The 18,491-nt window shown below is 39.9% G+C and overlaps 1 protein-coding gene across 7 annotated transcripts in view; it reads left to right on the top strand.

Moving 5' to 3' along the window:
- Positions 1-18,491, top strand: part of hspa12a (heat shock protein 12A) — a 43,390-nt gene that overhangs the window by 19,210 nt on the left and 5,689 nt on the right. For 4 of the 7 annotated variants that reach the window (XM_065959474.1, XM_065959475.1, XM_065959476.1 and 1 more), the window contains exons 4-12: positions 3,609-3,795; positions 4,492-4,596; positions 4,943-5,059; positions 7,697-7,868; positions 8,047-8,061; positions 12,900-12,986; positions 14,773-14,877; positions 14,980-15,238; positions 16,621-16,724. In XM_065959474.1, the coding sequence (XP_065815546.1) occupies positions 3,609-3,795; positions 4,492-4,596; positions 4,943-5,059; positions 7,697-7,868; positions 8,047-8,061; positions 12,900-12,986; positions 14,773-14,877; positions 14,980-15,238; positions 16,621-16,724 (1,151 nt within the window). The remainder of the gene's footprint in view (positions 1-3,608; positions 3,796-4,491; positions 4,597-4,942; positions 5,060-7,696; positions 7,869-8,046; positions 8,062-12,899; positions 12,987-14,772; positions 14,878-14,979; positions 15,239-16,620; positions 16,725-18,491) is intronic. The other 3 variants (XM_020626590.3, XM_020626591.3, XM_020626594.3) reach the window with 2 other exon arrangements.

The raw sequence follows: 18,491 nt of genomic DNA on the forward strand, positions 1-18,491 counted from the left end.
TGCCTGTTTGGTGTATTGTATGTTTTTATTTAGAACAGGTTTATAAAGTGTGATTACTGTTATGACGCTGTATAAATTAGGTTTAGTTTTACTCACAGACCTTTGAATACCATCTTCTATGTTAAATTGTAAAGAAGCTAAAGTAAGAAGTTGATCCCTCTGTGTAGAGAGTTCGCTGTAAGCAGTGAACAGAGCTTAACTCTCTGAGACTCTCATGACCCTGTAGGTCCGCTCTGCTGCCCTCTGTGCCTGGCACCACAGGGGTTAACAGCTTCCATCTCAACACGGGCTGACAGGTGTTTAGTTGACCGGTTCATGTGTGATTCTTCACATTCTGTGCATTGCTCTCTTCGGCTGATGATAGTATAGTGTTTAAACATATATGTATCTTTAAATAGTGCCACTCTGTCTGCACTGTAAACTGTCCCAACTCATACTGAAGATGTGAAGAGAATCCAGATGAATCTCTATAAACCTAAAGTAATCTGTCCAGTGTCTTCACTTACTATAACCTCATATACTGTGAATGCTTTAGCTCACACAGTACAAGATGGAAGACAGTTTGTTGTGTTTGCAGTGAAGTTTGTGCTGAGTAAACCGTGCCAAGAAAAATCTGTGCAGTCATGCACACTCATTGATCGGTGTTGTGACATCCTTACGTAAACATTTTGTGTGCTTTTCTGCCTACTCAAAGGCTGGACAGTAGAGTTTTTAGCTTTACAGAGTGCAAACCATTGGTAGATATACAGCACTGTGGATGAGATAATCATTAGATATACAGCACTGTGGATGAGAGATTCAGGAGATGAAACTGATAAAGGATTCACCAGCAGTTCATTGAAACTCTCCGCTCATCTCTGAATCCTCTCTTTATGCAAAAAGGTAGAGGTTACCACAGAAACAGGAAAGTTTCTTTCCAGTCAGTGTGTTGTAAAATATGTGTATGCTCTGTTTTAACTTGAACACTCCATCTTTAGTGTAATAATAGATTCAAATCAGAAGTGCAACCCCCTAAATGGACACTACAACCCCCTTTGAAACTGTTACAAATCAGTGTTCCATGTTCCTCTGTACCTCATGTACACACTTGAAAAATATCAGACAAATACATCAGGACATTGCCTTAGAATTGCTCCCCTGACACGGCTCATTAGCTCTTACCGTGACATAAAACTGAATCATATATTTTCCCCATTACTGCAGGATTTGCAGTATAAACAGCTCCAGATCCCCCTGATTATTTAGTTTGTGTGAGAACATCCTCTGCTGAAATCCTTATCCAAACAAAGGCTGGACTCAGGCTGCCTGTGTTGTTTCAATGAGAAGGTTTTTAGTTTCTATAAAGGAATTGAGAGGGGAGTGTCTGCTGCGCTGCTACGAGACATTCCTCGCCCTATAGACCCAACATTAGCATTCATCAGCTGTCCTCACTTGTTGTGAGGGAATCAATTGCAGAAGTAGCAGTAGAAGCTAGCTGTCCACAATTATGGACAAATAGACTGAGGTGGTGAAAGATTGAAGATGAAGTGTCTTTCCTCTCCTTTTAGGAGATGCAGCTTCCAGACAGTGTTATTAATGTTTTCCACCTCAGTTGACCTTCTTCCAGTAAAATTCATTCATTATTAAACATCCAGCATGACTCAGTGATCACATCAGTGACATGGTGCAGACTGTTCAATGTGATGTGAGGGCTGCTTCTATTGATGGGCACTGTCAGCTAGCCTGGCTCGTTGTTGGTGTTTGGACCTGAAGTAGAAACCTGCATTCAGTTTATAGGTTTCTTGTAAAAATAAAATCCAACAAAGAGACCAAAGCAAACAAAGACATCTCCTAGCACATCTTACCTTCCAGCACTGTGTGTGGTTCACTTTAAAATCTTTGCAAAGGTCAGGAGAGGAAAAAAAGTGAACTTTTCTGGCACTATTTTAGCATCATTTACACTATTTGTGCAGTGTAGGTTTGTAAGCAAACTTTAGCTGAACATTTCTGTGCAACTGACTTTACCAGTCATATCACCATCTTAATGACTTTTTGCACAGAAGATGAGATAATAACATTTAAGTGTTGCTGCCACTTTTGGTCAAAGTGACTTAACTCAAACCAAAGTAAGATAATTGTGTGTGTAATGGGCATTATGAAAGAATGTTTTTAAAGCCACATTGCAAGAAAATTACAGTAATTACTTGAACATCTTTTCTTGGTATATGTTGTTTGCTCCTGAACAACAGGATCATTAAAATGAACACACTGATAAATAAAGAATAGTACAAAAATAAATGTCAGAGATCTCACCAACTCCTCATATCTCACACGCCTAAGTTGTTCCATCCAGTTTTTCCCAGAGATCCAGAATTAGTTCTTCACCTCAGGTGCTCTTTGTGAGATGACCTCCATAATCCCATCATGCACTTCTCCCAAGGAACAGAGAGAATGATAATAATAGCTGACCTTCATTTAAACAGTAACATGTGGAGGTAGCCTCAATTAGCTGGAAAGATGAATTCATTAAGCGGTTCTGAAGTCATTAAATGACTGATTTGATGATACAGAGAGGCATGAAGAGAAACGTGCTGACTGTGAACAGAGCATGGAGCTTTTAATACATACATCACTGCTTTTTGAAAATGATGTCAGTCCCAAAAGAGTGATGGCTTAATGGAGGATTCCCCTCAGAACACTATTCAGCTCCCAATTTCAACCTGCTCAGGGATCCAAAAGTCTACATTTGATTAACCCTTAGGTCGATGCTGAGGTGGTCTGTCAGCGTCCTCCTATACATTTTTGATGATTGTGATGTGATTTCTTGGAGTAGTTTATAGAAATTATTTATATCCTTGAAATCCATACAAACGAAGATTGGTTGTGTGAGTAAAAAAAAACATTAGATATAATCAAATTATTCTTGTTTTTTCAAAAATACAAATTAAAAAAAAATTATATTGTTTTTCCATCAAATTTCCAATGATGAGCACAGAAAACAAATTGATCTAAAACAATCCTGAATTAAGAAACACTAAAAAAATCATACTTATTACTTATGAGTTTAAGTTTTTGAGATATTATCACATTTTTACTAAGTGAAAAGATGGATTGTTGGTATGTTGCTGATTATTAGATGATTAGAGTGCCTGAGGCTGAGTCTCAGTTGGTTCTTGGTCGTCTCTCAAGCAGAAGGTTGCTCCTGAAGCCACATGTATGATGTGATTAGGGAAGACACTTAACCCCAAGTTACTCCCGCTGCTTCATCAGCGTTGTATGAGTGTGTATGAATGGGATTATTTCATTCTGATGGACACTTTACATAGCAACCATCAGTGTGTGAATGGGTTGGTGTGACTATGGTGTAAAAGCGCTTTGAGTTGTCGTACGACTAGATAAGCGCTATACAAGCTCAAGTCCATTTACCAATTACATTTGTAGTTTTGCTTGTGGCGAGGGTATGAGAGTTGTATTTAAGTTCTCATTGTTTTTATTTCAGATCAGTTTAAACTGAATCATACAAACAATGATTTTGCACAGGAGACCTCTTTATATAAATACATTTAATACAGAAATAGTAACATAGATTCATCAGCACACGTTTTAATAGCTCACTTGTCTCTTCCTAGGCGTTGGGAAGGCGGAGACCCTGGTGTGTCAAACCAGAAGACTCCGACCACAATCCTGCTGACTCCAGACAGGAAGTTCCACAGCTTTGGCTACGCTGCTCGTGACTTCTACCACGACCTAGACCCCAGCGACTCTAAACACTGGCTGTACCTGGAAAAATTCAAAATGAAGCTCCACACCACTGCAGTAAGGATGCAAATAAACCGCACAGACAGACAATACATGACAAGCAGATCTGTAAATTACTTCTTTGTTTTTAGCATACTGAGTGTCTCACCTTGGCTGAAACTGCAGCACACTGCTCTTTCTATTTATTTTCATGTGGTAGGCATTTTAGCCACTGACTGTAGGCTCAGTGCTCCTTTAGTGCCAGTAAATCTCTGCAGGACTCAGTCTGGATGATGCTGTTCCATCAGCAGTGTGCCTCTGTGTCTGCTGTGCTGTTTTAATCAGACATGTTTCCAGAATAGAAAACTATCGAAGCCTGTTTATAATTGACTTCTAATACATCTTTCTTCATGTGGACATTTTATTTAGAATAACATTAGACATATCCTTTAGCTGGACGATTGAGCTGGAGGAAAGGTCACTGGCTTACAGAAGCCATTAGGAATCATCCTCTGGTCACCATGAATATTTTATAGCAGTCTGGCTGTAGGCTGTTGAGAATCCCTGGTAAGACTCAAATGACAGAAATCAACATCTTACAGGTTTCAGTTAGTGTCAGCTATGTGTCAAACCCACTCAGGAGAACACTGATCATGTGATATCATCCCTCACCTTATATCTCATCTCAACATGATGATGTTTTTTCTGTTACATTGTTTAAGATTGAAGTCCTCTGTAAAACTCTTAACTTTACCACCTTCTCCTTGCAAACAGAATCTGTCCATCGACACAGATCTCCATGCAGCCAATGGGAAGCGAGTGAAAGCGCTGGATATCTTTGCATATGCGTTGGCCTTCTTTAAGGAGCAAGCACTGAAGGTGAAATACCTCCATCATCACGCATGTATTTACTGTTGTTTTACAAAAACCATGCATTTTTCCTCATGACACATTTATAGCTACACTGTAAAAAATACGAGTTGAATCATGAAGAAAATGTCAGTTTGTTTAAATTATTTAAATTAAATAAAAGTTTAAAACCTTATCTGACCAGGGCATGTTGTAAGTTGTTACATTATAAATGGAAGATTTATTAACAAGAAAGGGTTGAGTAGTGAAGGAAAATTAAATTCCATTAACCTGACCTCTTATACATTTATATGAGATTTGAGAAATCTACCCCACATGTTCCTAACCTGTAGCTGTTGTTTGACTTGTCCTACAGGAGCTGAGTGATCAGACAGGGGGAGACTTCGACAACAACGATGTGAGATGGGTGATCACTGTTCCTGCCATCTGGAAGATGCCTGCAAAGCAGTTTATGAGGGAAGCTGCCTATAAGGTAGGCTGAGAAGGTTCTTTCAGTGTTTGTGCTCTGACTTTTGTTGTAAGACTCGTGCCAAAACTAAAAGTAGCAGCAACTTGTACCAAAGTAAGGAACAGGCAGCAGATTGCCGGTTAGTGTAAGAGGTATAAGAAACTGGTGCTTTCTGTTTGGTTCTGTATGTTCTCCAAGACAATGGCAGCCTGAAACGACAAACATTAGCACAAAAACACATACACATTAGCGTCCTTAGAGAAGAAGAGTCTCAAGAGGATCACCGATGCTGCACTGTTTCACATCAGCGAAGATATGGTGCTCGTAGTGAGCGTCTCTGGCAGATCATAGTAGTATGTATGTCTAGGTTTCACTATGCACACATACATACATGTATGTACACAGAAAGATTGTGCTAGCTTGAAATAGAGCATGCATATTCATGTTGCGCTCATGTTACTTGTCATGTCAATGTTACATCACCATGAGCTGCATGCGTTTCACTGACCAGAAACCCTGCCTATTGTTTTCAGGGAAAACTAAAAATCACAGATATGATGGGATGGGATTTAAAAAAAAAGGTATTTCTGCAGAGTGACACATTACTGAAATCACTGAAACGTGCCTACTGTGTGTGCATGCACACACACACACACACACACACACACACAGTGACCTCCAGACCGTGGTAGAGGACACTGAGAGGGAGTCAGAGTCATCGATGTAGAGACACACGAAGACAGAGGAAAAAATAGAATGAGGGAAAGACTAACCTCACAAGTAGACATCTTATTAGTGTGTGTGTGTGTGTGTGTGTGTTTGTGTGTGTGTCCAGCCACCCCAGAGTGGTCACCTGGGTGTGGCTGTCTGCAGTAATAAAAGAGGCTAAAGGAGGATGAGAGGAAGAGACAGGAAAGCCGTGATTGGATGGGGGAAAGGGGTCTGCTCATGTGTGTCTACACGTGTGTGTGTGTGTGTGTGTGTGTGTGTGTGTGTGTGTGTGTGTATGTGTATGTGTGTGTGTGTATGTGTGTGTGTGTGTGTGTGTGTGTGTGTGTGTGTACATTTGGTTAAGAGAATTTGGTTAAATCTAAGCTGTTGTCTGTGTTGATCCTATTTCCATTTCCAGTCACGATGATAGCCAACCAATGACGAGTACAAGTTAAAAAGCTGTGCACCGTCACTGCACTTTCATGTTCACTAAGTCTCTACACCTAAAACCACACATTGTGCTTCAGAGATTTTGGTTATACTCCAGAATAGTTTGTGCTGATAAGAGGCATCAGCTTGATATCAATGATCTTAAATTACTCTTGGAAAGAAAGAAAATCTGCATATTTCCCAAAAATCTTAATTTCTTTGTTTGAGTAACCAAAACAATACATTCAAATTTGTTGGTCTGGACTCTTCTGGCTTCATGTTTCCCAGCTTTCTACTCCATGATATCATCCTTTTCTCCTGATCACACCCCTGTGTGTGTGTGGGTGTGTGGATGTGTGTGTGTGTGTATGTGTGCTAAAAGAGGAGCAGGATGAGAGGAGGAGGGATGTAGATGAGGACAGAAACAGAACTGTTATCTGCAGTAGGGCTGGGTGGGCGGGGATGCAGGGGTGAGTGGATGGAGAGTAGAGAGAAAGTGCGCGAAGGGAGCGCTGAGCATCTGCAGTGACTCAGCATCAGGCAGCATGGATCATTTCATTGGCTGTTCATGGAGGACTGAGGGACAGCAGCTCACTGCTCACTCCTCCTCCTCGTCCTCCTCCTCCTCATCCTTCTCTGATTTCATCATCTGTTAGCTTGTCTCAGCACATTACACCACCCATAACACTTTCTCTTGCCCTTTTGGCTTCACCCCTTCTCTCCTATGATCCATCCCTCGGGTCTTATCTCTTTTTTTGTGTGAAACTACTCGTTTCTGTTTTACTGTCTGATTGTGAAATAAGCCTCATTGTTCCTCGCCAGCAGCTTTTAATTAGAACATTGCTTTTGTGTCATTGCTCACGTTTTGTAATGGTATGTTAACTTGGACACATTTTTGTCTATTAATTTAAACTGTGAAAATATACTCACAGCCATCAGTCATTCTGCTCTATAAAACCTGACTCAGTTCTAACTAGCACGCTGCACACTCACATTTAATGTGGCATTTCAGTAGTATGTGTTATACCACAACCTGAACAACCTGAGGAGTATTTTTATGCCTCGAGTATTGAAGTATGTGTGTGGGTTCTGAGCACTGCCAAAATGTGGGTGACCTACAGTCAGAACTGTGCCCGGAAGCATCCTGTGAAGACGGAGGCAGAGGCTGCTGCTTCTGCTGCTGCTGCTCCTCAGCGTGCATGTACTGACATTGTGTCAAACTTCAAATAGCCCCACAAACACTCATTATTCGTCAGAGTGCTGGTCGGAGAGCATCTCAATGACCAGGCCCCGGCAGGATGAGCTGTTTCATGTTACTGCTTACCTGTGGCTTTTAACTATCTGAAGAGCTGTACTTGCGTCATTGATGAGTCTCTGTATTGCTTCATCTCCCATCTCTGCCACAGACCTCTTCTCTTTGTTGCACTTTTATGAGATTCATCCGCCTCCTTGTGCTTTCGTGGGGAACCTTGGGGTGTTTAATGCTTATTATTTCCATGTCTTTATTCTGCCCCTGTGTAGTCTGGTCTGGTGCCCCGTGAAAACCCAGAGCAGCTGATCATCGCCTTAGAACCTGAGGCAGCATCGATCTATTGCCGCAAACTCCGCCTCCACCAGATGGTGGACCTGGATTCCAAAACCACCCAGAACGGCATTAGCCCCACTGACAACGTGGGCAGCGGTATGACCCAAGGTATGTCACGTCATCCCCGACATCACGTGACGCTGTTTGCATTGATATGACGATGATGCTCATTGAACAGTCATTATCACTGACTCCATGCTTCCTTGATCATCTATTATACTCGTCCCTTTGGGTTGAATGCATTCTTAACTTTGTAACATACTGTGTTTCCTTCCTTCCTCCATAGTTTCTCCAGGTAATGGTAAACATGCTTTCTTTTTTACAATTCAGACAGGGAATGCATGGGCCTTAACAGACACAATCACTTTTGATTTCCCTCCAAACACCATGTTTCAACTTTACTTTTTCTCCTGTGAGACTCTATCCCTTTAAAAAAGTACACATTATTTATAATGGGAAGTTCAGTGATAGATTATTCATATCTCTGGTTTTATTACAGCGCACTAATATCCTCCCAGAACACAAAACGTTGAGATCGTAGAAGTACACATTTATAAGTAGAATAAACTGTACTTAAAGGAGCAGTATGTAACTCTATCATGCATCCTTAAGAAATTGTACACAGTCTAAATTCAAAACATTAGAGAGAGCTGTCTCCCCCCTGCCCCCTTCCTCCATAAAGCCCATGTGCACGCAGGTTGCCATGTCATGGACATGAAAGCTTCAGTGTTTAGCCAGCTCCTCATCGGTCTTTAACCTTTCTGCAGTGCGTTCTTACCTCTCTTCATTTTTCAAAAGCATCTCCAATATTTATCCTAGTTTTACTACCTTTCTGTTCATGGAGCTTATTGGAGAAATGCCGAGGCTTTTAGGTCAGATGGAATCAGTTATATATGAACCAGTCCATTTGCCCGCTTTCATCACTGTAACACCTGTTGGTTTCCATGACCAACCGAGGGGCGTCCACAGTGGCTGTGTTTGGGGAGTCTTAAACCGCCTCCCTTCTCTGGTTAGAACAAAAACAAACCCCTCAGGACCAGAATCTAAAGTTAGAAGGAGGACATACTGGCTGCTGCATTGTTGTCAGAGAAGCCAGCACTTCACATAGCATGTTTCCTTAATGTCTGGTGGTTGAATTCAGTAAATATCTTACATACTGCTCCTTTAAAGTCATACAACGTGCTGGAGAAAAGATTTGAACTTCGTTTTAGACAAAATAACTTGACTTGTTTAAGTTTTTTCATTAAATTAGTTGTTTTGCAGTAAATTAGCAAATGTATAACTGTTCCATATAGATATCTAATATATACAAATCATGCAAACAGTGAAGAGTTTGTTCAGTAATCAATGTTAAGTCACAGGTTGTCTCTGGTCACTATTCTCTCACTGTCAATAAGAAATCCAATTATTTAAGCAATGGAAAAAGAGAAGTTAAATATTCTAAACACAGCTTTAAACACACGGGTCACACTTTAACTTGACCATCTTTTTTTTCATCAACCCCACCATACCACATCACAACTGTTGTGTCACCTTGGACTACTCAACCCTTTCTAGGGATGTCAATGCAGATGTCAATATAGGGAAATATTTCAAATGGCTTTCAGACATGACTCAAGTCATTTTTTGAATGTACTTTACAGTTAGAAATGAATGATTTTGGAAACAGCAAATATTCCATTAATCTGCACTGATCATGAAACATTTTTCTTACTTCAAATCCATCCACTGTCACCAAAGGTGTCCTGTAATAAAGATGTTTCTTTAAAAGGTCCTTTATGTGACAGGCTGGTTTAACCTCCATCTTCCTTCCCCCTCACATCATATTATTGTCTCTTATGTCACCAGACCAAATGCTCCGGCTCAGGAAAAAATAATCTGAAGTCGACGTTCTTTGATCTCTTTAGTCGTATCAGTTTGATTTATGTGGTTTGTTGATTTCTTTATTGTGTTGGTCAGAGTGTGTAGCTGTTGTTGTGTTTGCATGTCATATTGTGGACCATAGTGCCTCACTCAGCAACTTCACTGAACTTTATTATTCAAGTTTTTACTATTTATAAAGCATAGTTACAGTAAACAGTGTCTCTTAAGGCCAATCACTCTAGACAAAGTTGTGCCGAAGCACACTTATTTCAAGCGTGCTTGGACAAAGGAAGTGTACCGGGCTTGAGCACGGATCGGAGCACTCACACTAGTCATAGGAACTGGACTTTAGGCAGAAAAAAAAACCCGTATGGAGAGCAAAATAGGACGATTTTACTTTGATTTAGAGCTGTATTTATATCTGCATGCAGCGATCCACTCTTTCGCCTCTTCAGTCCGACGCCTTTCTTGTCTCAGAATTTGCAGGTCTGACTGTAAACAAAAGCAACAAATGGAAAAGGGAGTATGTATTACTAACTGGCTACACTGGAAACTCTAAAAAGTGTGCCGTCACTCCCTGAGGCTGTGTCGTTAATGAACAATATTCAATGGGCCCAAGCAGTAAAACCTACACAATAGTTAGTTCAAATAATTAATAAGAAAGTGGTACACAAAATCAAAAGGAACCATATCACGAAGATGAATATAATAATATTATAATAATATATTGTTCTGTACTATTAGCATTATAGTATACATTATGTAGTGTCATTAGCCTGGCTATAAATCCTAGCCTCTCTTGGGTCGAGACAAAAACTTAACTTCAGAGACAGTCCAGGTTGACATATATTTACATAAACTAATTTACCGACCTCTGACACGCTCCTAACATCGCCAGAGGGCCAACATGACAAAAGAACATCAGTTAGCAGTTTGACTAGTTTATCTCCAGGACAAACATTTTGTATTTTCCTTTTTACAGCTTCAGTCCAAAGACTGTTTACACACTCTCCAGGCTGCTTCAGCCACAGGCCAGGGCTTTTATTTGAAGACACGTTCCATATAATGAGTTAAGCTCACAGACTGTGTAATGAGCTGTTTTAGCTAACTACTGATAAAGATAATGATGTTCAACACAGCATGAGAGAAGCCTGCACAACAGATTATTGAATCGTTGTTGTCAAAAATAGATTCATTATTATTATTATTTTTAATCACAAATAAATGGTGTTAAGACATATTTTCTGTCTTACTTCAGGAATTCAAAAATCAAAAGAGTGAATTTGGTAGTAAAGAACATTCTTGTTCTCTGCATGTAAGATACTTAAATGTTGCTACAATCCTACATGAAGATGTTCCTGACTCCGTTCGGCTCTAATTGGCACGACTGTTTAGCCTTCGCCTTGGGGTGGGGAAGAGAGAAAGGGGGGGGGGGGGGGGGATTTGCACCAAATGGTCGCAGGCCTGGAGTTGAACCTGTCACTATCTGCTGAGCTAAACCACCTAAACTCCCTAAATCACGATTTTATGTCTGACTACTTCTGTTCAACTCCAGCTGTCCAAAAAAAAAGATCTTGATATTCCTATGGCAGACAATGAATTGAGTAATCCCCTTTGAGCTGTTGTCAAGATAAACAATATAACCACTGCCTCTGTTTCCTGTTGACATAACAAGCATTCACACTGAAGCAACCTCTAGCTAATATTATCATAAAAAATGAAACTTTATGAAATATACGTTCACTCTGAAGTAATTTATCTGCTGTGACAAACCCGTACTAACATTGACATGGTTTCTATAGTGAGGCTGAAATACTGCTAACTGGAGACCTCTCTCATGCCCTCTGTGAGGCTAATGAGAGCAGAAGAGTTGTTCTTTCCTTCTCTCTATTGTTTCCTTCATGTGAGAGGAAATGTCCTGCTGACATTCTCTTCTGCCAGGTCTTCCTGCTATCAGCCAGTCAACAGCAGGTCACAGCGCTGCACTGTGCTGCAGCTTACGTAGCCTTTAGACAGTCATCGTTAAGAAGTCAGGTTTTTTAAAGTGTTTTTAGAAGATGAGCTTATGTTTGCTTTTTTAAACGTTAATATCAGAACTGATGTAACAACATGTATTCATTGACCTTCCCATTAATGGAGCATGATTGATCGATGTTCTTGTCATGCTGCCCTCTTCGCATGGTTTTCTTTAGAAATTCAAATGTTTTATATAAAACCAACTGAGAAGGTCAAATTAAGGTTTGATCACATAATACAAGATTCATTATTAATTTTGCCTTAATATTCTGTTTCACATTCAAACCTGTCCCTTTTACTGCATGTTCTCACTTTGAGCAACTAGATCAGTCAGCAGGTTGGGACGAGGGGTGCCACAAATTCACGAGGCGAGCAAAACAAGAAGAAAGTCCTCGTAATAGATTTAATGTAACATTCTCATAAGTTTGTTTACAAGTTTGTAGCAGTCTTTGACATAACATCCGGTGTTTCTACGGCAACGATAAACATTCTGTCTGTCATGGCTCTGTTTTCTCTGGCTTTAATGACTGTTGGAAATATTAGAGGTCATGGAAGTACTCAACAAAAAATATATATTACATAGGATTAGTCTATTTTAAATTAATGTAGATATTTTAATGTAAACATTGTCATAGAATTTTACATATTGTACGTTTAATAGACGATAGAATCGTTATAAATCATAAATCTGCCCCTGTGGGGAAACTCAGATGTTTCAGCAGTGAAAAGAAAAGAAGAAAAGCATGCATATGAATGCAAATAAAATCAGAATAGATAGGAATACAATGAAAATAAAAATACAAAGTATAAAGTAAACTGCAGACCCATTAACTGCCAACCATTAAAACTATACAGGACATTCAGACATGTTGTGCAGAATGTCCTGTAAACTCTCCTGGTTGGTTCTCCTGGTCCTCTGACCTCAAAATCACATGTGGGATCAACTTGTGGATGTGGAGAATTATGACATCCCTAGTTGTGACAGATAGTCCTTTATACTTGTATGTACTTTACATGAATATGTGTCGAACAGGAAAATGATGTGTTTATTACTGGAGTAAACTCAGTTGTGGAGAATATAAGTGACACATGGGAGAACCTCGATCAGAGTCAGACTTGCTCACAGTGTGGACACGTGTGCACCTCAGCTTGCAGCTTGCCTTTACACACCCCTGTATATATGAGCTCCACGGCTTCACACAGCAGAGCTTCACGCCTTCATCACACTCACCAGAACATTCTCTTTCTGTTAACAACCAGCTAAGGAGCATGTACGGCGCAACCGGCAGAGCCGCACATTTTTGGTGGAAAATGTCATAGGGGAGCTTTGGTCGGAGCTGGAAGAAGGTAGAGTCTTTCTCTTCTCTTACTCATCTGTTTACTATTTCCTTTTCCTTTACCTGTAGGGTAAATGCTCTCTCTGTTTTCCTTGCTGCTTATCTGATATGTTAGGAACTAGATTTAGATGTTAGGTAGTGGTAGACCCAGCATGCTCAGGGAACAATCTAGAATCAGTAAGAGAAACATTTGCAGAAAGGCATCAAAGGTAAAATATGAAATAATGTGGTTTTTGTTACATTTTTACGTGTTTTCCATTGTGTTTTGTTGTGTTTTATTTGATTGCATGTTTGTACCCGAAATGAGTTCCTTTTTTGACTAACATTTAATTTACAGAGACCACGCACATTGGGCAGTTATATTTTGTTGCTAAGAATCTGGAAGAACTGCAGAGTCATCCGTTTATAAGCATCAAGAGAAACACACGGTTGAACTGAGCTTCAATAACCATTTAAAGATTTACTTCACATAAGACAGTCTGTCGCTAAGAGCAAGGTTTCAATGAGGGACTATCAGCAACATTTCAGGTGTCCATACTTTCATTTTAACCTTCAAGTAGACGTTCAAATGATCTGGATGTAACTCGGTTTATTGTCACATCTAAGATATGGACATGGTGAGAAGCTTTTATCATAAACAAATAGATATTATGATGAGACTTAAGTTGCAATAAATCTAAATTCTTAAAGTGCTGATGTTCCTTAACATCTTGAAGTACCTAGTGTATGAGTCGATGCTCTGGTTGATTCCGTTAAGTTGTCCCAATTTAGAGGACGCACTCAAAGTAATGCTGTCACATCAGCTCCTGTGGTCTCTTGAATTCTGCACTCATGTAAACATGCAGGTATAAACATTGATTTTACTCTCAACATCAGTGCAAACAAACCAATGAGAACGTATCAGACAGATGATTTTAATGTATTTTATTTTTAAAGGGACCATGTGCAATATTAAACATCAATGTTGCCATTTAATGCATTGCAGAGTTAGCTTAGAGCTAGTATCATCTGCAGTCCTTCTGCAGGTCACAATAAAAACATAACTAAAAATAAACTATAACAAACATAGCACAGAATCCCAGAGGAGTACGTAACAGACACAATATATATACACACACGCGCATCCTGAATATTTGATTCAAGTAAGCTGTAAGCTGTTACTAGCTCAACTTTGTTTACTTTCCGTGTCTGTGCCACAGACTGCTGGATTTCTAATCACTCAAACACAACCAATGACTCTGCTAAAACATAAGCTGCCAGAAAATAGTTGTTTCTTCATAGGGCTTGTTTCCCACACATCTATTCTCTAATTTTTCAAAATAAAATCATGAACCGAAATAAAAAGATTATGTGAGCTTAAAAATGTGGATGACTAACTGTCATTCTATTATTTGAAGAGCTTTTATAGTGAAATACTTGTGAATCTGGCTTTTGAATGTAATAAGAAGATCTGCACATCCAGACTTAAAACAGTGATGGAGAGATTTAGGAGAAAATAACTGACTTTGAATGTGTGTCACTGTGTAAATCCTTTGTTTCTAAAGCGGCTGGCTTTTGTCCACAATCATGTCTTTACCAAAGCCAAAGCCCCGCTCCCTAACTCATCCAATTTCTCTTCTTTCACCTCCTCACCTTTGTGCTGCAGAACTGTAGGTCAGCTGTTCTCTCCGTGCTCTGGTTCAAGAAGCTAAAGCGTCACAGAGAGGCACATCTCGCCTCCTTTAGAGATGTTTCTTTAAAAAAAGAGCAGCGCTGCAGCTTCGTGTCTGATACATTTTTGATGATTGTGTGTGTAGGTGACCGTTATGTGGTGGTGGATTGTGGCGGGGGGACTGTCGACCTGACAGTCCATCAGATCCGTCTTCCAGAGGGACACCTAAAGGAGCTCTATAAGGCCTCAGGTAAGAAGACATATCACTTCTTCTTCCCTGTTAAGATGCTCAGGTTGCATCTTATTTTTATTTTTTTTATCCTTTCACGAACACACTCCCTTCTTTCCCCAGGTGGTCCCTACGGCTCTATTGGGATTGACTATGAGTTTGAGAAGCTCCTGTGTAAGATCTTTGGCCAGGATTTCATTGACCAATTTAAGATTAAGAGGCCGGCCGCCTGGGTGGACCTGATGATCGCGTTTGAGTCTCGAAAGAGGGCAGCCGCCCCGGACAGAACCAACCCACTCAATATTAACCTGCCCTTTTCCTTCATCGACTACTACAAGAAGTTCAGGGGGCACAGTGTGGAGCACGCCCTGCGCAAAAGCAAGTGAGTACATGCAGACCAAATACAGCAGCTGAATACTGAGTTGAGCTTATGAGCTTTGGTGCTATCAAATATCTTTACTGGTGACTGAGGTTGTGTCTAAACCAAGTTAAACAGAGGAGTGGTGACAAAATGTTTGATTTTTTTCTGACCTTTTTACCTTTATTGTACCTTATCTGGCTGTAGATGTTCTTCCTGATGTATTTGTGGATGATTTTTGACAAACATTTGCTGTTAGGATTTTTTATTTTTGTCTATTAATGTCTAATGTATTTTGTATTTGAATGCTTGGCTGCTCGTTGTCCGTGTGAAACTCTGTTAATGTTTTGCTGCCTGTCTTGGCCAGGAGACTCTTGAAAAAGAGATTTTTAATCTCAATGAGTTTCTTTCCTGGTTAAATAAAAAAAAATAATAATAATCATTGAATCAACTGAAGAGAGACAGGACATGGCAGGAGAGAGTTGGGGATGGTGTGCAGCAAAGGGCCAGGGTCGGATTAGAACCCACGGCCTCTGTGATGAGGACTATAGCGTCCGTATATGTGGATGTGACATAATCGCTAGGCTATCGGCGCCCCGGTGACAACATGTTTTATGGATAATTGTAGAAACATAAGCTGACCGGTTGTTTGAAAATGTAATGTTCTCATCCTGACTTCATTAACGAACACAGCATAGACAGAGAAGATAACGGAGATATGATTTTCACTTCCGGCCAATAAGCACTCATAACGATTGACTTTCTGACCGTCATGGAGTCTAGATCTTAATGGCCCTGTCTCATGTCTGTGTGGATTTTTCATTACCCCACAGTGAGGGACATTAAAGATGTTTATACGGCTGAAACTGAAGCCCTCAAGTGCCCCCCAGACACTCCTCTGACGCCTAACTGGAAGCACTCAGTCTGTCTCGTGTCACAGGAAAGACTTGTAACGGGGCGGACGTCAGCACTCGCTTATGGGCGACTTACACACTCGCATTTGCACACACTGTTCATGAATTAGACACATGGGATCAGAGCAGATGGATACTATGGATTCTTTTAGGATTGATCATTTGACAGACAGACTCCATCAGACACAGGGTGATGTTGTCATAGCTCACAAAGAATAAATCCATGTCAGTGTGCATATGAAGCCCGGGCTCCAGATCTGAAAACAACACTGACTAATGGGCTGGTTGCTGGAGGAGAAGGGGCGAGGTTCATCAACTCCTTGAAATAAAAGTTAAACCGTAGTTAAAACTTCTCTTATTAATATCTTTATAATAACAGAATATTCTACACAGTCAGATTTCATGGTTGCTGGTTTGTTGATGTTGGAAAGGTCAAGTTTTCTAGAATTAATTCCTGAGCATGTGTCTGATTTTCTCTCCTCTCCCCTCCAGTGTGGATTTTGTGAAATGGTCGTCTCAGGGGATGCTGAGGATGAATCCAGATGCCATGAATTCCCTCTTCAAGCCAACCATAGACCACATCATCCAACATCTCAGTAAGCTATAAAGACAACTACTTCACCTCACAGACTCACCTCTCGACCCTTTGTGGTTAAACAGACATCCTAAGGACAACAAACATGTTTTCATTCAGCTGGCTTTAATCCAAATGATCATTATTGGCTCGTTTTGAAACAACAGAAAACGTTTTAAAAGGAGGTTTTCGCACATCCAACTATCTCGTGAAGTAGGTGTGTGCCTATCTCTTATATGTTTTGACTCTTCTCTATTGCCGGTCAAATTTGTATTTTGATTTGTGTTTTTGCCTTCATATATGTGAATATTGGGGTGAGTGACTGTGCACGTTACTGCTGGTGATTGAGAGTCACTTCTAATTAGACTAAATGTCTCACACCTGAGCACACACAGGAGGCAGAGCTTTTTTTTCTTTTCAAAACTACAGAAAACATGCAGCTTTTAAGATGAAGCTTGTAGTCACTGTTTCATGAATGTAGCTTCAGTAAACTACTGCATAAAACCATACACTTCATACCATTTCATGTTTCAGCTGCTAAACTTGATTAAGTCTTTGAAAATGTCACGGCATTCTGAGGAATGTGGTTTTGTTGTTTTTAAATGAGAGGGCCAGTCTCGCCCTTAAACCAGCCAACCTACATAATTCATAACTTCCTTAACCAGAGGAAAGTAGGTCACATTACTTTAGCACGGATCGCCCTGTTTGGCTTTCCTTTATGAGCGCTGTGACTGAAAAACTCATGAAATGTGTATGAAATGTTCCTACAAAAGAAACTGTGACCGAGGTTCTGACTGAACTGAGAACATAAAAGATAAAAATCTTCCTACAGTCAGCGACTTCATCATAAGTGTGTTCATTCTACTAACTTTTATGAAGAGGTTTTTTTTTTGTTCTTTTGAACACTTCAACACTTTACAATCACATGTGTGCAGTCATTTACAGCCTTATAGCTAAGATAGAGTCCCAACACCATAATGATGATGTTCATCCAAGTCACACTGCAGGAAGTGTTGATGAGCAGCACACCTCTGCTTCATGTACACAAGGATATCACTATCAATAAATCAACAGCACTTTCATTCGGACACCAATGAGGACTGAAAGCCCTCTCCCACTGCTTTTTAAAAAATATATATATTTAACCAGGAGAGAAACTCATTGAGGTTAAAAATCTGCTTACATGTCAGAGTTATATGTTTATTTTTACTGAATCTGAATTCTGATTAATTCTATAAAAGTTGTTTCTCAGAGGGAGAAGTTGACGCAGTCATCTCTCAAATACTTGGACACAAACTCAGGTTAAATACAGGAATTATTCATGCAACATGCACAGGTTGCTCGCTTTCTAGGATTGGCAGCAAAGATTAGTGAAAAGAAAAAAACCTTTCAAGCTTTCAATTTTATATAAAAAACGGTATAAAGGCACCATATCCGCCTGCATCTTTCCATAATGTCAGCCTGTAATGATATTAAAATAAAAGAAACTACACCTGTTTTGACCACTCAAATATTTTTAGAGTCTTTGGCTGATTTTAGGTAAAACGTCAAGATTAGAACTACTGAGTTCTTTTTCTATCGTTTCCTGGTGGTCTATTGGAGCTGATACTGGTTCTGCTAGTGTATAAGATTGTACTGGATTAGTTACAAACATCAAATGTTAATCTACAGGGCTGTACCTGATATAGATATCAGTGCACAAATGTTGGTGCAGTAATGAGAGATCAAAAGTGTGAAGTTCACAAATACGACATTTAACCGTATCCCGCTTAGGTTTTGACTTTAATCA

Source organism: Labrus bergylta, chromosome 10 (assembly GCF_963930695.1).
Source record: "Labrus bergylta chromosome 10, fLabBer1.1, whole genome shotgun sequence".
In the NCBI taxonomy this organism is placed as follows: Eukaryota; Metazoa; Chordata; class Actinopteri; order Labriformes; family Labridae; genus Labrus; species Labrus bergylta.